We start from the raw sequence: 13,737 nt of genomic DNA on the forward strand, positions 1-13,737 counted from the left end.
ACATAGAGTTGATCAGGCTGTTGATTGTGGCCTGTGGAATGTTGTTCAATGTTCAATGGCTGTGTGAAGTTGCTGGATATTGGCGGGAACTGGAACACGCTGTCCTACACATCGATCCAGAGCATCCCAGACATGCTCAATGGGTGACATGTCTGGTGAGTATGCAGGCCATGGAAGAACTGGGACATTTTCAGCTTCCAGGAATTGTGTACAGATCCTTGCGACATGGGGCCGTGCATTATCATGCTGAAACATGAGGCGATGGTGGCGGATGAATGGCATGACAATGGGCCTCAGGATCTCGTCACGGTATCCGTGTGCATTCAAATTGCCATCGATAAAATGCAATTGTGTTCGTTGTCCGTAGCTTACGCCTGCCCATACCATAACCCCACCGCCACCATGGGGCACTCTGTTCACAACGTTGACATCAGCAAACCGCTCGCCCACACGACGCCATACACGCTGTCTGCCATCTGCCCGGTACAGTTGAAACCGGGATTCATCCGTGAAGAGCACACTTCTCCAGCGTGCCAGTGGCCATCGAAGGTGAGCATTTGCCCGCTGAAGGCAGTTACGACGCCGAACTGCAGTCAGGTCAAGACCCTGGTGAGGACGACGAGCACGCAGATGAGCTTCCCCAAGACGGTTTCTGACAGCTTGTGCAGAAATTCTTCGGTTGTGCAAACCCACAGTTTCATCAGCTGTCCGAGTGGCTGGTCTCAGACGATCCCGCAGGTGAAGAAGCCGGATGTGGAGGTCCTGGGCTGGCGTGGTTACACGTGGTCTGCAGTTGTGAGGCCGGTTTGACGTACTGCCAAATTCTCTAAAAGGACGTTGGAGGCAGCTTATGGTAGAGAAATGAACATTCAATTCTCTGGCAACAGCTCTGGTGGACATTCCTGCAGTCAGCATGCCAACTGCACGCTCCCTCAAAACTTGAGACATCTGTGGCATTGTGTTGTGTGACAAAACTGCACATTTTTTAGTGGCTTTTTATTGTCCCCAGCACAAGGCGCACCTGTGTAATGACCATGGGACCAACACCTTACATGTTGCGTTTATATTTTTGTTCAGTGTACATTCATTAAAGGTGTGGTTTCTCTCCTGTGTGAAGATGCTGGTGTCATCTTAGTGTTGTAACTTATTCTCACATACATTAGTGATATGGTTTCTCTCCTGTGTACATTTGCTGCATTGTTGTCAAACATGATATTAAACTCAATATTTTATATGTTTTTTGCCAAAAACACGAGTTTGTCAACAGTATCAGGTTTCAGTCTTGTCTGTTTGCATGTAACAATGTTACCACAGGTACTGAAAACTCTCTCACATGCAGCACTTGTTGCTGGTATGCACAAATACTTCTGTGCAAGTTTGCAGAGTCTAGGGAAGTTGGTCTGCTGAGCTTTCCACCAGATCAATGGATCCGATTCACTGTCAGCCAAAGGAGTAAGTAGATAATGATTTAGTTCTAGTACAATTTTGTCTTTTTCAGACACTAGCTTGGAGGCACGAGGTCCCGACGTGTTTGCCTTGAATAGGCTACCCAAGGTCTTCAGTTTCTTAGCAGGTGCTTCCTGAGATTCGGTTTCAGTGTTACTGGCTCCGGCAGCAAAGCTCTTGTCCTGCTGGAGAAGAGATTCCACCTCCGACACCACTCTAGCTTTGATTGCTGCAACCCTGTCCTCACTGATGTACTGCACTTTGAACCTAGGGTCGATAAAAGATGAAACATCAAGTAGATCTTGGGTGTCTGTACTGGAATACTTCAAGTTGAGGTAACTCAGAATCTTCTCTTTGATTGACTTGGTGAGTTCAGTGTCATCTTCCTCAACAGCAAGAATATTGTTGTTAAGCAGATGCAAAACAGGTTTGACATAGGAGACACTGACATAGTTTTCACATGACAGAACGTCTGTGAAGGCCACCAGTGGGCTCAAAGCCTTATTCAATGACCGAAGCACATCGGCGTCCTGCCATGTAGGCACCAAGTTCCTGGTTTTTCGGTCAGCAGTCAGGACTTGTGCGATTGCTTCTTCCTGTTCCAGCACCCTTTGGATCATTCGTTGACGTGATCCCCAGCGAGTGGGTGTTTCTGTTACCAGCTGGTGCTGAGGAAGACTGAGCTCAGCTTGTGCTACACTCAGTGCTTTTCTTTTCTTCCAGCTGCATGAGAAGGTGCTCACCAGCTTCTTACACACACCAATGGCATGGTCTATGCGCTTATCACCTTTCACGCTGTTTTCTAAAAAATAAACATAAATGTAAGGAATATATATATATATATATATATATATATATAGCGCCGTAATCCCATCAAGTTTCGCTGTCACCATAAAGATGCAATTACAGCTTTACACAGTCCTCATGTACATTAGGGTATTTGTTACATTTCCTTTTACAAATATTACATGAACAGTAAATCCAAAAGGACAACCAGTCAAGTATCATCTTATTAAATTGACACTCTGATATTTATTTTTCACCATTACATAAAAGTAATAGTTTAAAATTTGCCTTGAGACAATATTCAGCAGACAACCAATTACAATTTCCTCCTGTATTTAAATCAAGCTAATAGCACTATTTTAAAATATTATTATTATTATTATTATTATTATTATTAAATTTCTTACCAGACGTCCTTATCCAGGGTGACTTACAATCACATTATTTTTAAATACAATTACCCATTTATACAGCTGGGTTTTTACTGGAGCAATCTAGGTAAAGTACCTTGCTCAAGGGTACAGCAGCAGTGTCCCCCCCACCTGGGGTTGTGTTCCTTTTAGTAAGGGATCGTAAGTTAAGTCACTTGCACAAGTTAAATGTTTTATTTTCTTGCGCAGAATGTGTACACAAAAAAACGCACCTTTCCTCACTAATATACATTTGCTTTTAACCTGTTAATATGCAATCAAGGCGGATGCAGCATGAGATACGCTAAAACAAACTAGAAGTACTTTTAAAAGCTGCTTTTATATAATACTACAGGCCCAAAATGCTTTTAATACTGTACGTTTAAATAATTAGCAAAACACAACACACTTTCCTTTCTAAAGTTTTTCACATATTAAGGCCATGACAGTGGTGGGTGGGGCAGGGACACATTTTATCATACTAAACTTACTTACTCTTTTGCCATGGATTGTATGTACATATAGTTTATCAACATACAACAGAAACGTCAGGCAACTAAATATAGCTTAATAATCAATATTAGAAAGTAAGTGATTAATATAGCTAGTGTAACACAGCTCACCCTAGGGCAAGTGACAGCGAATCAACACAAGGCACTTGGTCTTAGGCTGCTACACTACAACAGAATAGTAACCCTAGTTAAACATACTCTAAATAACACAAAGACAGGTACATTCAAATTGTTACTAAAATAAATCACTCACCGATGGCAAGGTGAAGCCTGTGTCCAAAGCACTGGAGTCTCTTCCATGCATTTAGTTGTGCAGCTTTGACGACATCTGACCTGCTGTCTGTGGTGATGCAGATTTGCAGCTCTTCCCTCAGGCCCCAGGCAGACAGAGCATCTCGCAGACCCTGTGCGATTGCTTCACCAGTGTGATCCTCAGGGAAGTACGAGGTTTGTAGGCACTTTGTGCATAATTTCCAATCAGGATCAATGTAGTGTACAGTTAGGCTGATGTATGGCTCAGTGGTCTGGCTTGACCACAGGTCGGTGGTACTTGCAAAGAATTGTACGCGGGTCAGCGCTTCGGCTACTTGCTCACGACAGTCATCGTACAAAGCTGGCAAAGCCGTTTCTGAAAAATACTTGCGACTTGGCAGCTGATATTTCTTGTCGATCATTTTCAACAACTTTTTAAAGCCTTCTTTTTCTACAGTGTAGATAGGAACCATGTCTTTGGCAATGAAATAGGTTACTGCATCGGTAATCTGTTTCCATCGTTTACTGTCTGGCTCATAGGGCGCAACATTAGAAATGGATTCAGAGATCGGGGTTTGGTTTTCGATGACCGAGTGTTTAGTAGGCTTGTCAGAGGATCGTTTTTCAATGCATTTACTGTACTCCACTGGATGTCGGTGTCTCAGGTGATGAAATAGGTTTGATGTGTTGCCTCCTTTGGCTGGCACGACTTTCCAACATTTTTTACAAAGTATGGTACTTTGCTTAAAATCGGACGATTTGAATCCGAAAAAAGCCCAAACTGCTGAAGACGAGCATTTCTTTGGAACAAGCTCCTCTTTCTCCTTTGAATGAGACGAAGTTAACGCTCCACACTGTCGCTCTTTATCTCTGTGGTTACTCGCCGCCACCCTGAAGCGATTAGTCGAGGACGATGGCGGGGCGTGCATACGGGAAGCCCTGAAACCCCAAAGCATACACATACAAATTAAATTACATCGAACAATATATTATAACCCTTGTGCATAACATGAACATTAAGCTTTGGACGGATCCATTTGAACTTCATAGGTAGGTCAATAGGTAGTGCATATATTATAAAAAATTGCTATTTTTATTGTCATTTAAAAATACCGGCAAGAACAATAATACAGGCTGTGTGGTCCAGTGGTTAAAGAAAAGGGCTTGTAACCAGGAGGTCCCCAGTTCAAATCCCACCTCAGCCACTGACTCATTGTGTGACCCTGAGCAAGTCACTTAACCTCCTTGTGCTCCGTCTTTCGGGTGAGACGTAGTTGTAAGTGACTCTGCAGCTGATGCATAGTTCACACACCCTAGTCTCTGTAAGTCGCCTTGGATAAAGGTGTCTGCTAAATAAATAAAATAAACAATACTGGCATATGGCTCCAAACCTACCTTGGTTGCTGTTGTGATGAAGGATGTGTTTGGATAGTCTCCAGCTGGGAGATGCGCCGTTTCCTCTGAATGGAACCCAGCTCAGCCCCATCCTCTCCATTACTATACAAGTCATGAGATGTCTCTCCTTCATTTAATAAAGCCTCACGCTTGACTGCTTCTGGTTTAACAGGGACAGGTTCAAGTACAGGACTCTCCTCTTGAATGGGGACAGGTTCCAGTTCAGAAAGCTTTATACTGGTATCTGAAAAACAAAATAAGCTTATTTTTTATTTCACATATGATGCATTTTTTTCAATTTTCGTTCAGCATTCTAACCCGGTGTGCTCACTGCAACATCGCATCTAATGCAAAAGATACTGCTTGTTACCACGCACTCCTTAAATCAAAAAGTAAAAAACACAGTAATTAGAGTAAAGACTAATAAAGCTTTAAAATAGAGCGGACGCAAAACTCGGCAAAAAAGCTGCTGAAGTGGCCTAAAGACTCAAGGAAACAAACAGCCTGAAGAAATAGCATAGAATTATCAGTCTTCAGATAGAAGGGAGCCCCTGATAGAAGTGGCTATGCTGCTGAGACGTAGAGTCACATGACAGTACCTGTAGAGGAGTCACCTGTTGAGTTCCAGTGTGAAACTTCATCCCCAGCTGCTACATCACCAAATCATGGAGTACAAACAGCAGTTTTGTAAAGATTACTGCCAGGCAATTACACTTCTGTTTTACAGACTGATACACTCCCATGTGGATTACTTCAATTACCATCTCCATCTGCAGATGTGCAACATCTTTGATGTGACAAGTTAACAGAACAGGATCCTACTGTATGACAAGCGCACAGCTGGCAAAGCTGGGAATGCAGTTTGCTCACTGCGGTGGTTTTATCACTGCAATTTACTCAAGCAGTTACTTGCATAAAACATTTACTTTTCCAACAAAAGTTCAACAAAACAAAAGCCAGACCATAATAAACATATAAAGGGCTCTACACTGGCAAAAAAACAATGGCTTTCAGTTCAATACATTTGTAGAAGGCACCAAGGCCATTAAACTTATGCGAAGGTCAAAGTGTAGGATGTTGTGCCATTTTGCTTAGGATTCATATATAAAACAAATAACCCACAGAAATAAATAACATTAATTTAACTATTGTTCAGAAAATGCCCTTTTTATTTTGGCAAATTCCACCATCCTACTGTGCAAAGGTAGTAGAGACTGATCCAGCGATTGCTGCAAAAGGTGCTTCTACCAAGTACTGACGTAAGGGGGTGAACACTTATGCAACCAGTAAATTTCATTTCGTACATTTTCTTTACAAGTTTTGCCAACATTTAACCTCCTCCTCATATAACCGTATTTAGTTTAACCACTACAGCTTTGAATAAAAAAAGCTGTTTGAAGAACTGTGCATAAATTATTTGTAATTCCACAAAATGTGACATTGTGTGTGTGTGTGTGTAATTATATTATATATATATATATATATATATATATATATATATATATAAACATTTTGATAAAGCACATGTTGCACTAGTTAAACAGATGTATGTAAGGTAGTGATGATCTATTATAAAAAGAAAACAGATAAATCAATGCACCTCAAGATTGTATTTCATTAGTACTGATAAAACAAGGAAGATGTTACTTGGATCATGGCAGCGTTATAGCTTAGCATAGTAATAAGTATCTACCTATTAGTGTTCATTTTTCAGTAGGTGAACCCAGGGTTAACATTTAACAAAATAATCTGTGTCAGATTAAATTAGCATTTTATATTCACTGAATAAACTTAATATCCTGTTAGTTCATTGCATGTTATCTTATAAAATCGTAATGTTTAACAGTTATTTAATTTTACATTTGGTCTATAAAATAAACTTCATACCTTAACTTCAAGCCTTGATAATCTATACAAATCAATATGAAAATCACTACACAACATTTTCATGAAGTTGGGTACAGTTTAGCAGCCATTTCAGAATGACAAGCTTGCCTTTTTTCTGTCCCATGAGATTCTGGCTCGCGCAGCACAGCACGTTTTTTCCCCCCAGATGGCTTTCCATAGAGATCAGTAGGAGTGCACGCCCGTAATCTGGTTTGTTTACTTTTTGCTGTCAAATTTATAGGGGCTCAAGAGCTGCTGTGTTGATCCTGTGTTTGTTTTTTTTTTTGTTTGTTTTTTTAAAATATTAATCTCGCAGATCTCTTTTTTCATTTGCCTTTTTTTTTTTTTTTTTTTTTTTTTTTTAAATTGGTAGCGCAAATTCTGGTGAGGCGGTAAATAACTGCTAGGCATTTTTGTCATTTGTAGCGAAGACGAACATCTGATTTTTGTATCTGAATTCATGTTAAAAAAAATATTAATTCCAGTATTTGGTTATTTGTCCCAGCACTAGAAAATAATGTCCTTTTTAATATCAATCTACAAATTTACAGTGAAGCAAATGTGATAAAAAATAAATAAAAGGGGCATTTAAATGTCAGTAGCTATCGAAAGTGTTCTGCTTAACAAACTGCTACTTGGTAGTAATGAGGTGATCACTCTGCTACATGGTGAAGTCTACATCTTGTGGAAAACCAATTATTTTTATTTAAGAACAATGATAAACAAAAAGCTAATTGAACCAAATATCAAACAATTTGAAGAAAGTGGAAAACAAAAATAACTATTTATAGTCACCTAATCACAGATACTGACTTCAATAACTGAGTCCAACCATAGAGCTGCAAAACTGCTCTCTGATCTACACAAAAGGAAGATCCTGACTGAACCAACTGACAGCCTTTATACCTTTCCAGGCCTACCCCTCCCCCCAGAATAAACCATTATGCAGGTGGTTATATAAGAACAAAACAGCAAACAGTTATCAATAATAAATAAAGTATTCAAAAAGAAACAAATCAATGAATATGTATATATACTAAACATTAATCTAAACACATGCATTAATACTATGCTTTAAAACAAGCAGAGGGAAACTTAATTCAAATCAGCTATCCCCCCTTTCAATATCTTCTACAGGTACTGCCCTGACTACAGGAAGTCAGTACCCAGGGAAGTCAATAAAAGCTTCCCTCACCAACATGGCTGGTTCCCCACTTCCTGTCAAGATGGAGGACCATACCACCACACCCAACTCAGGTTACCTAAACCATTGCATATCAAAAAACATGCACATTAAAATACCTGTTGTTCATTTTATCTTAACAATAGTACCGCAATACATTGTTCTGGAAGTGTGCACCCTTCCAAACCAACTGTCTAAACAGTACTCTTGATTAACCTTTCTTTTGTTTTTCAGGACACTCCCAACCACAGGCCTCCAGTCCTGATACACCAGGTAAGTGAATTTTGTTTTTATTATTTTCCTTACTAGACCCAAGGTTCAGCAACACAATACACAAACAGTTAAAAAACAATTTGCAGAAAATGTCCAGATACATACCGAGACAAATGTGAGGGTCTCCTCCCTCACAGGCTGTAAAACTATACTACAGGCAAGCAGGCAGTAATGTTGTTGAAGCTGACACCCTGGGATCCTTCAAGAAGCTGCTTGATGAGATTCTGGGATCAATAAGCTACTAACAACCAAACGAGCAAGATGGGCTGAATGGCCTCCTCTCGTTTGGAAACGTTCTTACGAGTTACTGCAGGGTCTTGTTAGAACACTGCAGAAACTGTGTCACAGCAACATCACTGTGTTAAACTGCACAGATTTTATTAACACACACTTTAAACTCTGCATTCAAATTTGTTACATTTAGAAGTGTTGTATTACTAAACACATTTTCGGTTTCTCCCAAGTTTACTTTTCTGTAATGCATTTAAAGTTCCCAACTTTCATTTCAAATATTATTTGTTTAAAGCTGGATGATGAGGAGCCAACATTTAAGTAAATCAATGATTAATTGCTAGTGGTGCAATCGGCAAACCTAATTTCTTCATCAATCATCATATATGCATTTATTGACAATAATCTATGCATTACAATATTTTATTTTTCAAAATTTTTCAAATACATGTACATTTAACGCTTCAATAACAATAATTTTAAAAAAATCAATACTATTTTAGCAGAACTCATTTGGATCTGAAATGCTCTTGTTAATTAACATTACTCTTAACATTGTTAAAAGCAAAGCATTATTCTCAGAAAGCTAGATTGGCTAACTTAACTACTAAACAGTTTATTTTTCTAGAATACTGTAATGTATTCTAAACGCAACCTGCTTTGAAACACATACTTAAAGAAACTAATCATTTAAAATCATTACACAAAACACAACAGGTATGCTGTGTTCTGGTCACCTACACAAAATTCAATACATTACCAAACATCGCTTTTCCGTCCTCCTTTTCCTTTACCCCAGAAAATACCAAACTGTGCCTGATTCTTCCCTTTAAATTAACTGCGTAGCTCCAATTTTTAAACCAGGAAAATGTAAAAAAAAAAATTGTAACAGATGTGACTTGTCCAAAGCAAATCCAAAGGCTGAAAGGCTTGTATCCTAGCAACACGTGGACGTTGGCTATCTATCTTACTTGGCACTTATCAGCATATAACTACATAATCAACGTTTTAATACAAACTGGCAATGGGAGACTTCAAACTGGGCTCTAATTTGATGCAGATTTACCAATATGTAAGATGGAAGTTTAAGGATCGATTATCAATAATCAATGCATTGATTAATTGTTGAATCTCTATTAAATCGCCTAATGAAAGGAAAGAAAATCCTAATTGTGGTAATAAAAGTATGTGTTGTAAGATCTGGATTTTTATAAGGACACAGGCAAAGTATGCAGAACCTACACCAGACACTCGCGAGAGAGCCAGGGCACTGCCACAGGATACAAGACTCAGCACAGTCAGGACAGCACAGGACAGCACAGGACAGCACAGGACACAAGACTCAGCATAGCCAGGACAGCACAGGCCAAGACTCAGCACAGCCAGGACAGCACAGGACACAAGACTCAGCATAGCCAGGACAGCACAGGACAAGACTCAGCACAGCCAGGACAGCACAGGACACAAGACTCAGCACAGCCAGGACAGCACAGGACACAAGACTCAGCACAGCCAGGACAGCACAGGACACAAGACTCAGCACAGCCAGGACAGCACAGGACACAAGACTCAGCACAGCCAGGACAGCACAGGATACAAGACTCAGCACAGTCAGGACAGCACAGGACAGCACAGGACACAAGACTCAGCACAGCCAGGACAGCACAGGACAAGACTCAGCACAGCCAGGACAGCACAGGACACAAGACTCAGCACAGCCAGGACAGCACAGGACACAAGACTCAGCACAGCCAGGACAGCACAGCACATGACTCAGCACAGCCAGGACAGCACAGCACAGAAGACTCAGCACAGTCAGGACAGCACAGGACACAAGACTCAGCACAGCCAGCACAGCACAGGACACAAAACTCAGCACAGCCAGCACAGCACAGCACAGCACAGCACAGCAGGGGACACAAGACTCACTGTCCTGTACTGTCCTCTGGACAGAGCTCTGCATGCCTCAGGTTACAGGACACAGCAAACCCTAAGCATGGAAGTATATTTCAAGATATGTACATTTGGTCCCACAAGCATTAAACCCAATGTCAGCCTGACCATAAACAATCCTGTTTGTTGTGTAGAATAGTTCCAGTTTAAACAATTTTAAATTGTAAATAGTGACATGGTGTTGTGACAAGCAGATTTCAAAGAAGGGTGCACTAAAATTAGTGTTGGGGATTGTAAACAAACTGGACTGTAAATAGCTTTCTACTGAAGTACAGTGAAGAAGCCAAACAGACATAAATGACCCCCTAACGCAGTGTATTTCACCGGCTTTCTCCCCCTCTTTCAATAAAGCCCCCCTCTATAGATCTGCATTCCAGTTTCACTCACCTCTCTCAGTGACGCTAGAAGGTGGTGTTTCCTCCTGCAGGATCCGCTCATTGGCCTGGTCACACCCCAGCTCAGTCACTTCCTCCTTGATCTCAACAGTCCTGTCTGCAGAAACAACCCATCGAACAGGAAGCTCTGGGCTGATGTGAGCTGCTTCCATCTCAGAAACTTCCTTTGAGTGAGGCTGATCCATTCTCACTGAAGAAAAACAGACACGACTTTTAGGTTTGTCATTTCAGACTACATAGTGCTTTTATTTGAATTTCCACAGAACTCACTCTTTAGTACACTACGGGTGTGTTGGTAAACTCAATCTCAGAGTGTCAGAGCGCACTCTGACCGTTGGTAAACTCCTGGAGTGCTCTGGTGTCTTTCGAAAACTCAGAGCAGATGAATTTGGGAGCGCTCGAGCACACTCTGGCCGCTTCTGCTTCAGAGCTGGATTCTCAGATTAATAGAGATTCAACAATTAATCAATGCATTGATTATTGATAATCTATCCTTAAACTTCCATCTTACATATTGGTAAATCTGCATCAAATTAGAGCCCAGTTTGAAGTCTCCCATTGCCAGTTTGTATTAACGTTGATTATGTAGTTATATGCTGATAAGTGCTAAGTAAGAGATAGCCAACGTCCACGTGTTGCTAGGATACAAGCCTTTCAGCCTTTGGATTTGCTAACGGCTCACTGTGGTGGATGCAGGTATATTCTAAACTTATTTATTTCTATATTTGTCATTTTAATGTTTTTTGAGAAGAAAAAAAAAAAGATATTCCAAATATTTTAAGTTCGGGTTTTACATTTTGAAGCGACTGAAAGGGGAGGAGTCGTCTACATGCTAGCCTTGTTCAACATCAATTAGCACTGGCCAGTTTTATTTATTTATTTATTGATATATCTATATCTATCTATAGATAGATAGATAGATAGATAGATAGATAGATAGATAGAGAGGTCTGACTTAGTATCTCGTTATTTCGACTTATACTAAGTCGATATAACGAGATAGTAGGTCAACCTTTTAATGGAAATTTAAAATGCATTTCGTTTTGTTTTTTTTGGTGGAGGAAATATAAAACTGAAGAGCAGCAGTAATAATTGCATTAGTATTAGACTTAAAATATAAAATAAAAAAAAAATCTGTTATATCGGTCTAAGAAAAAGCCATTAAATGGCGCAACTGCATAATGATCATATCAGTATTAAACCGTTTTAGGTCGTTTGAATAGATGTAATACACGCTCTGAAGCACTCCGAAGAGATTTCTCGGACGCCCTTTCACAGCGTCAGATTGAGTTTACGAACGCACCCTAGATTATGTATTAATCCATATTATTGAAATTCACACATCAAGGCAGCCTTATTTGAAATGTTCTTGGTATCTACTGCACCTTTGTAATATGAATTCCTCTGTGTCCTGCAACAGACTGAAGAAACTTGCAAAAGGCATGCAAGGCTATTCCACCCCTAAAACACAGGGATTCTTCTATTACATAACATTAGGGAAACCTTTATTATCATAATTAGGGCAGCAGTGTGGAGTAGTGGTTATGGCTCTGGACTCTTGACCGGAGGGTTGTGGGTTCAATCCCCAGTGGGGGACACTGCTGCTGTACCCTTGAGCAAGGTACTTTACCTATATTGCTTCAGTAAAAACCCAACTGTATAAATGGGGAATTGTATGTATAAATAATTTGATATCTTGTAACAATTGTAAATCGCCCTTGATAAGGGTGTCTGCTAAGAAATAAATAATAATAATAATAATAATAATATCTACATGCATTAGAAGTTATTATGGAACATATCAACAGGGTCGAATAGTCCCACCTAACCCACAGTTTGGGCCAAACGTTTTGCTTCACCCTACAGAATTAACTAATTTTGCTTCACATATTGAATTGCATACCACTTTGTAGTTGACCAAAACTGACAAATAATGAAGGTGACATTTCAAAGTCTAAAATTAACTAATATTTGTACTATAATATTTTGGCTTCCGGTAGACTTTTGCGATATAATGCTGTAGTTTCTTGGGAGTTACATGATGTTATATAAAAGATCTAAATTATTATGTTCACATAGTTGTTGTCTTTTCGACCCTAAAATTCTAGGTGATATAAAACTGTAACTAAAAAACCACAAAACCCCCGCAATAATTAATTTGGATGTTGTTTGTTGAACTAAAATTAAGTTTGAACACCGTCCTACAGAACACATTGTATTACTACTACAACCGCATAAACAGCTCTCCTGTTGTGTGTGTGTGTGTGTGTGTGTGTGTGTGTGTGTGTGTGTGTATATATATATATATATATATATATATAAACAAAAGATCAATGTGAATTAAATTACGTTACGTTGTGTTTACCTCTCACCTGAATCTCTCTCTCTCTCTCTCTGCAGTTGGTGTAAGTTGTTGTTTTCTCTTTCTTTAGTCCAGTTCAAGACTCCCGTTTCACATCTAAACCGCCACTTTAACTAAAACCATTAAGATAAAGAAAACAACCAGTCCAATCTGTAAATAAATCAAACAAAACACAAACACTGCGCACACACGAGCAGCTCCTTTGCAATACAAAGCAGGGAGACGCAACTGGAGCCACATGAGGACATTGCGAAATAAAACTCAAAACAGCACAGGAAGCAACGTGACGAGACCCGGTGTCCCCCCCCGAGTCATGTGACATAGTAGCGCACGAGTCACGTGACGAGCAGGTTTCGTGATGCGGAGAGGCGTTTTATTGACATTTATTTGTATTATATTTATTTATATTTATATATATATATATATATATATAAGAATGTTTTTTGTATCATAAATGGTTGTATTTTACTTGATTGCTCTTGTTTTAATTACAGAAAATTACGTTTGCGTGTTTTTTTTTTTCGTATTATGATTATATTTATTTAATATTTAACAATGTTTTTTTGTATCATAAATGGTTGTATTTTATTTGATTGCTCTTCACGTGATTACAAAAGAGCTTTCGCAGTAAATATAAAATACATTAAATATT

General features: G+C 39.5%; 1 protein-coding gene across 3 annotated transcripts; it reads right to left on the reverse strand.

Annotated features, from left to right (window-relative positions):
* Positions 1–1,207: 1,207 nt before the first annotated feature.
* LOC117407605 (E3 SUMO-protein ligase ZBED1-like) lies at positions 1,208–13,405 on the reverse strand. Of its 3 annotated transcripts, XM_059017612.1 has the most exons (6): positions 13,096–13,405; positions 12,109–12,184; positions 10,716–10,913; positions 4,802–5,045; positions 3,408–4,345; positions 1,208–2,248 (listed from the first exon to the last, which is right to left on the reverse strand). In XM_059017612.1, the coding sequence occupies exons 3-6, from the start codon at positions 10,906–10,908 to the stop codon at positions 1,230–1,232; spliced, it is 2,394 nt and encodes a 797-aa protein (XP_058873595.1). In that variant the 5' UTR covers positions 10,909–10,913; positions 12,109–12,184; positions 13,096–13,405; the 3' UTR covers positions 1,208–1,229. The 3 variants fall into 3 exon arrangements, with proteins under 3 accessions (XP_058873595.1, XP_058873593.1, XP_058873594.1); XM_059017610.1 differs by lacking the exon at positions 12,109–12,184; XM_059017611.1 differs by lacking the exon at positions 12,109–12,184 and having other exon boundaries at positions 13,089–13,405.
* Positions 13,406–13,737: the final 332 nt, after the last annotated feature.

Source organism: Acipenser ruthenus, chromosome 57 (assembly GCF_902713425.1).
Source record: "Acipenser ruthenus chromosome 57, fAciRut3.2 maternal haplotype, whole genome shotgun sequence".
NCBI classification, from domain to species: Eukaryota; Metazoa; Chordata; class Actinopteri; order Acipenseriformes; family Acipenseridae; genus Acipenser; species Acipenser ruthenus.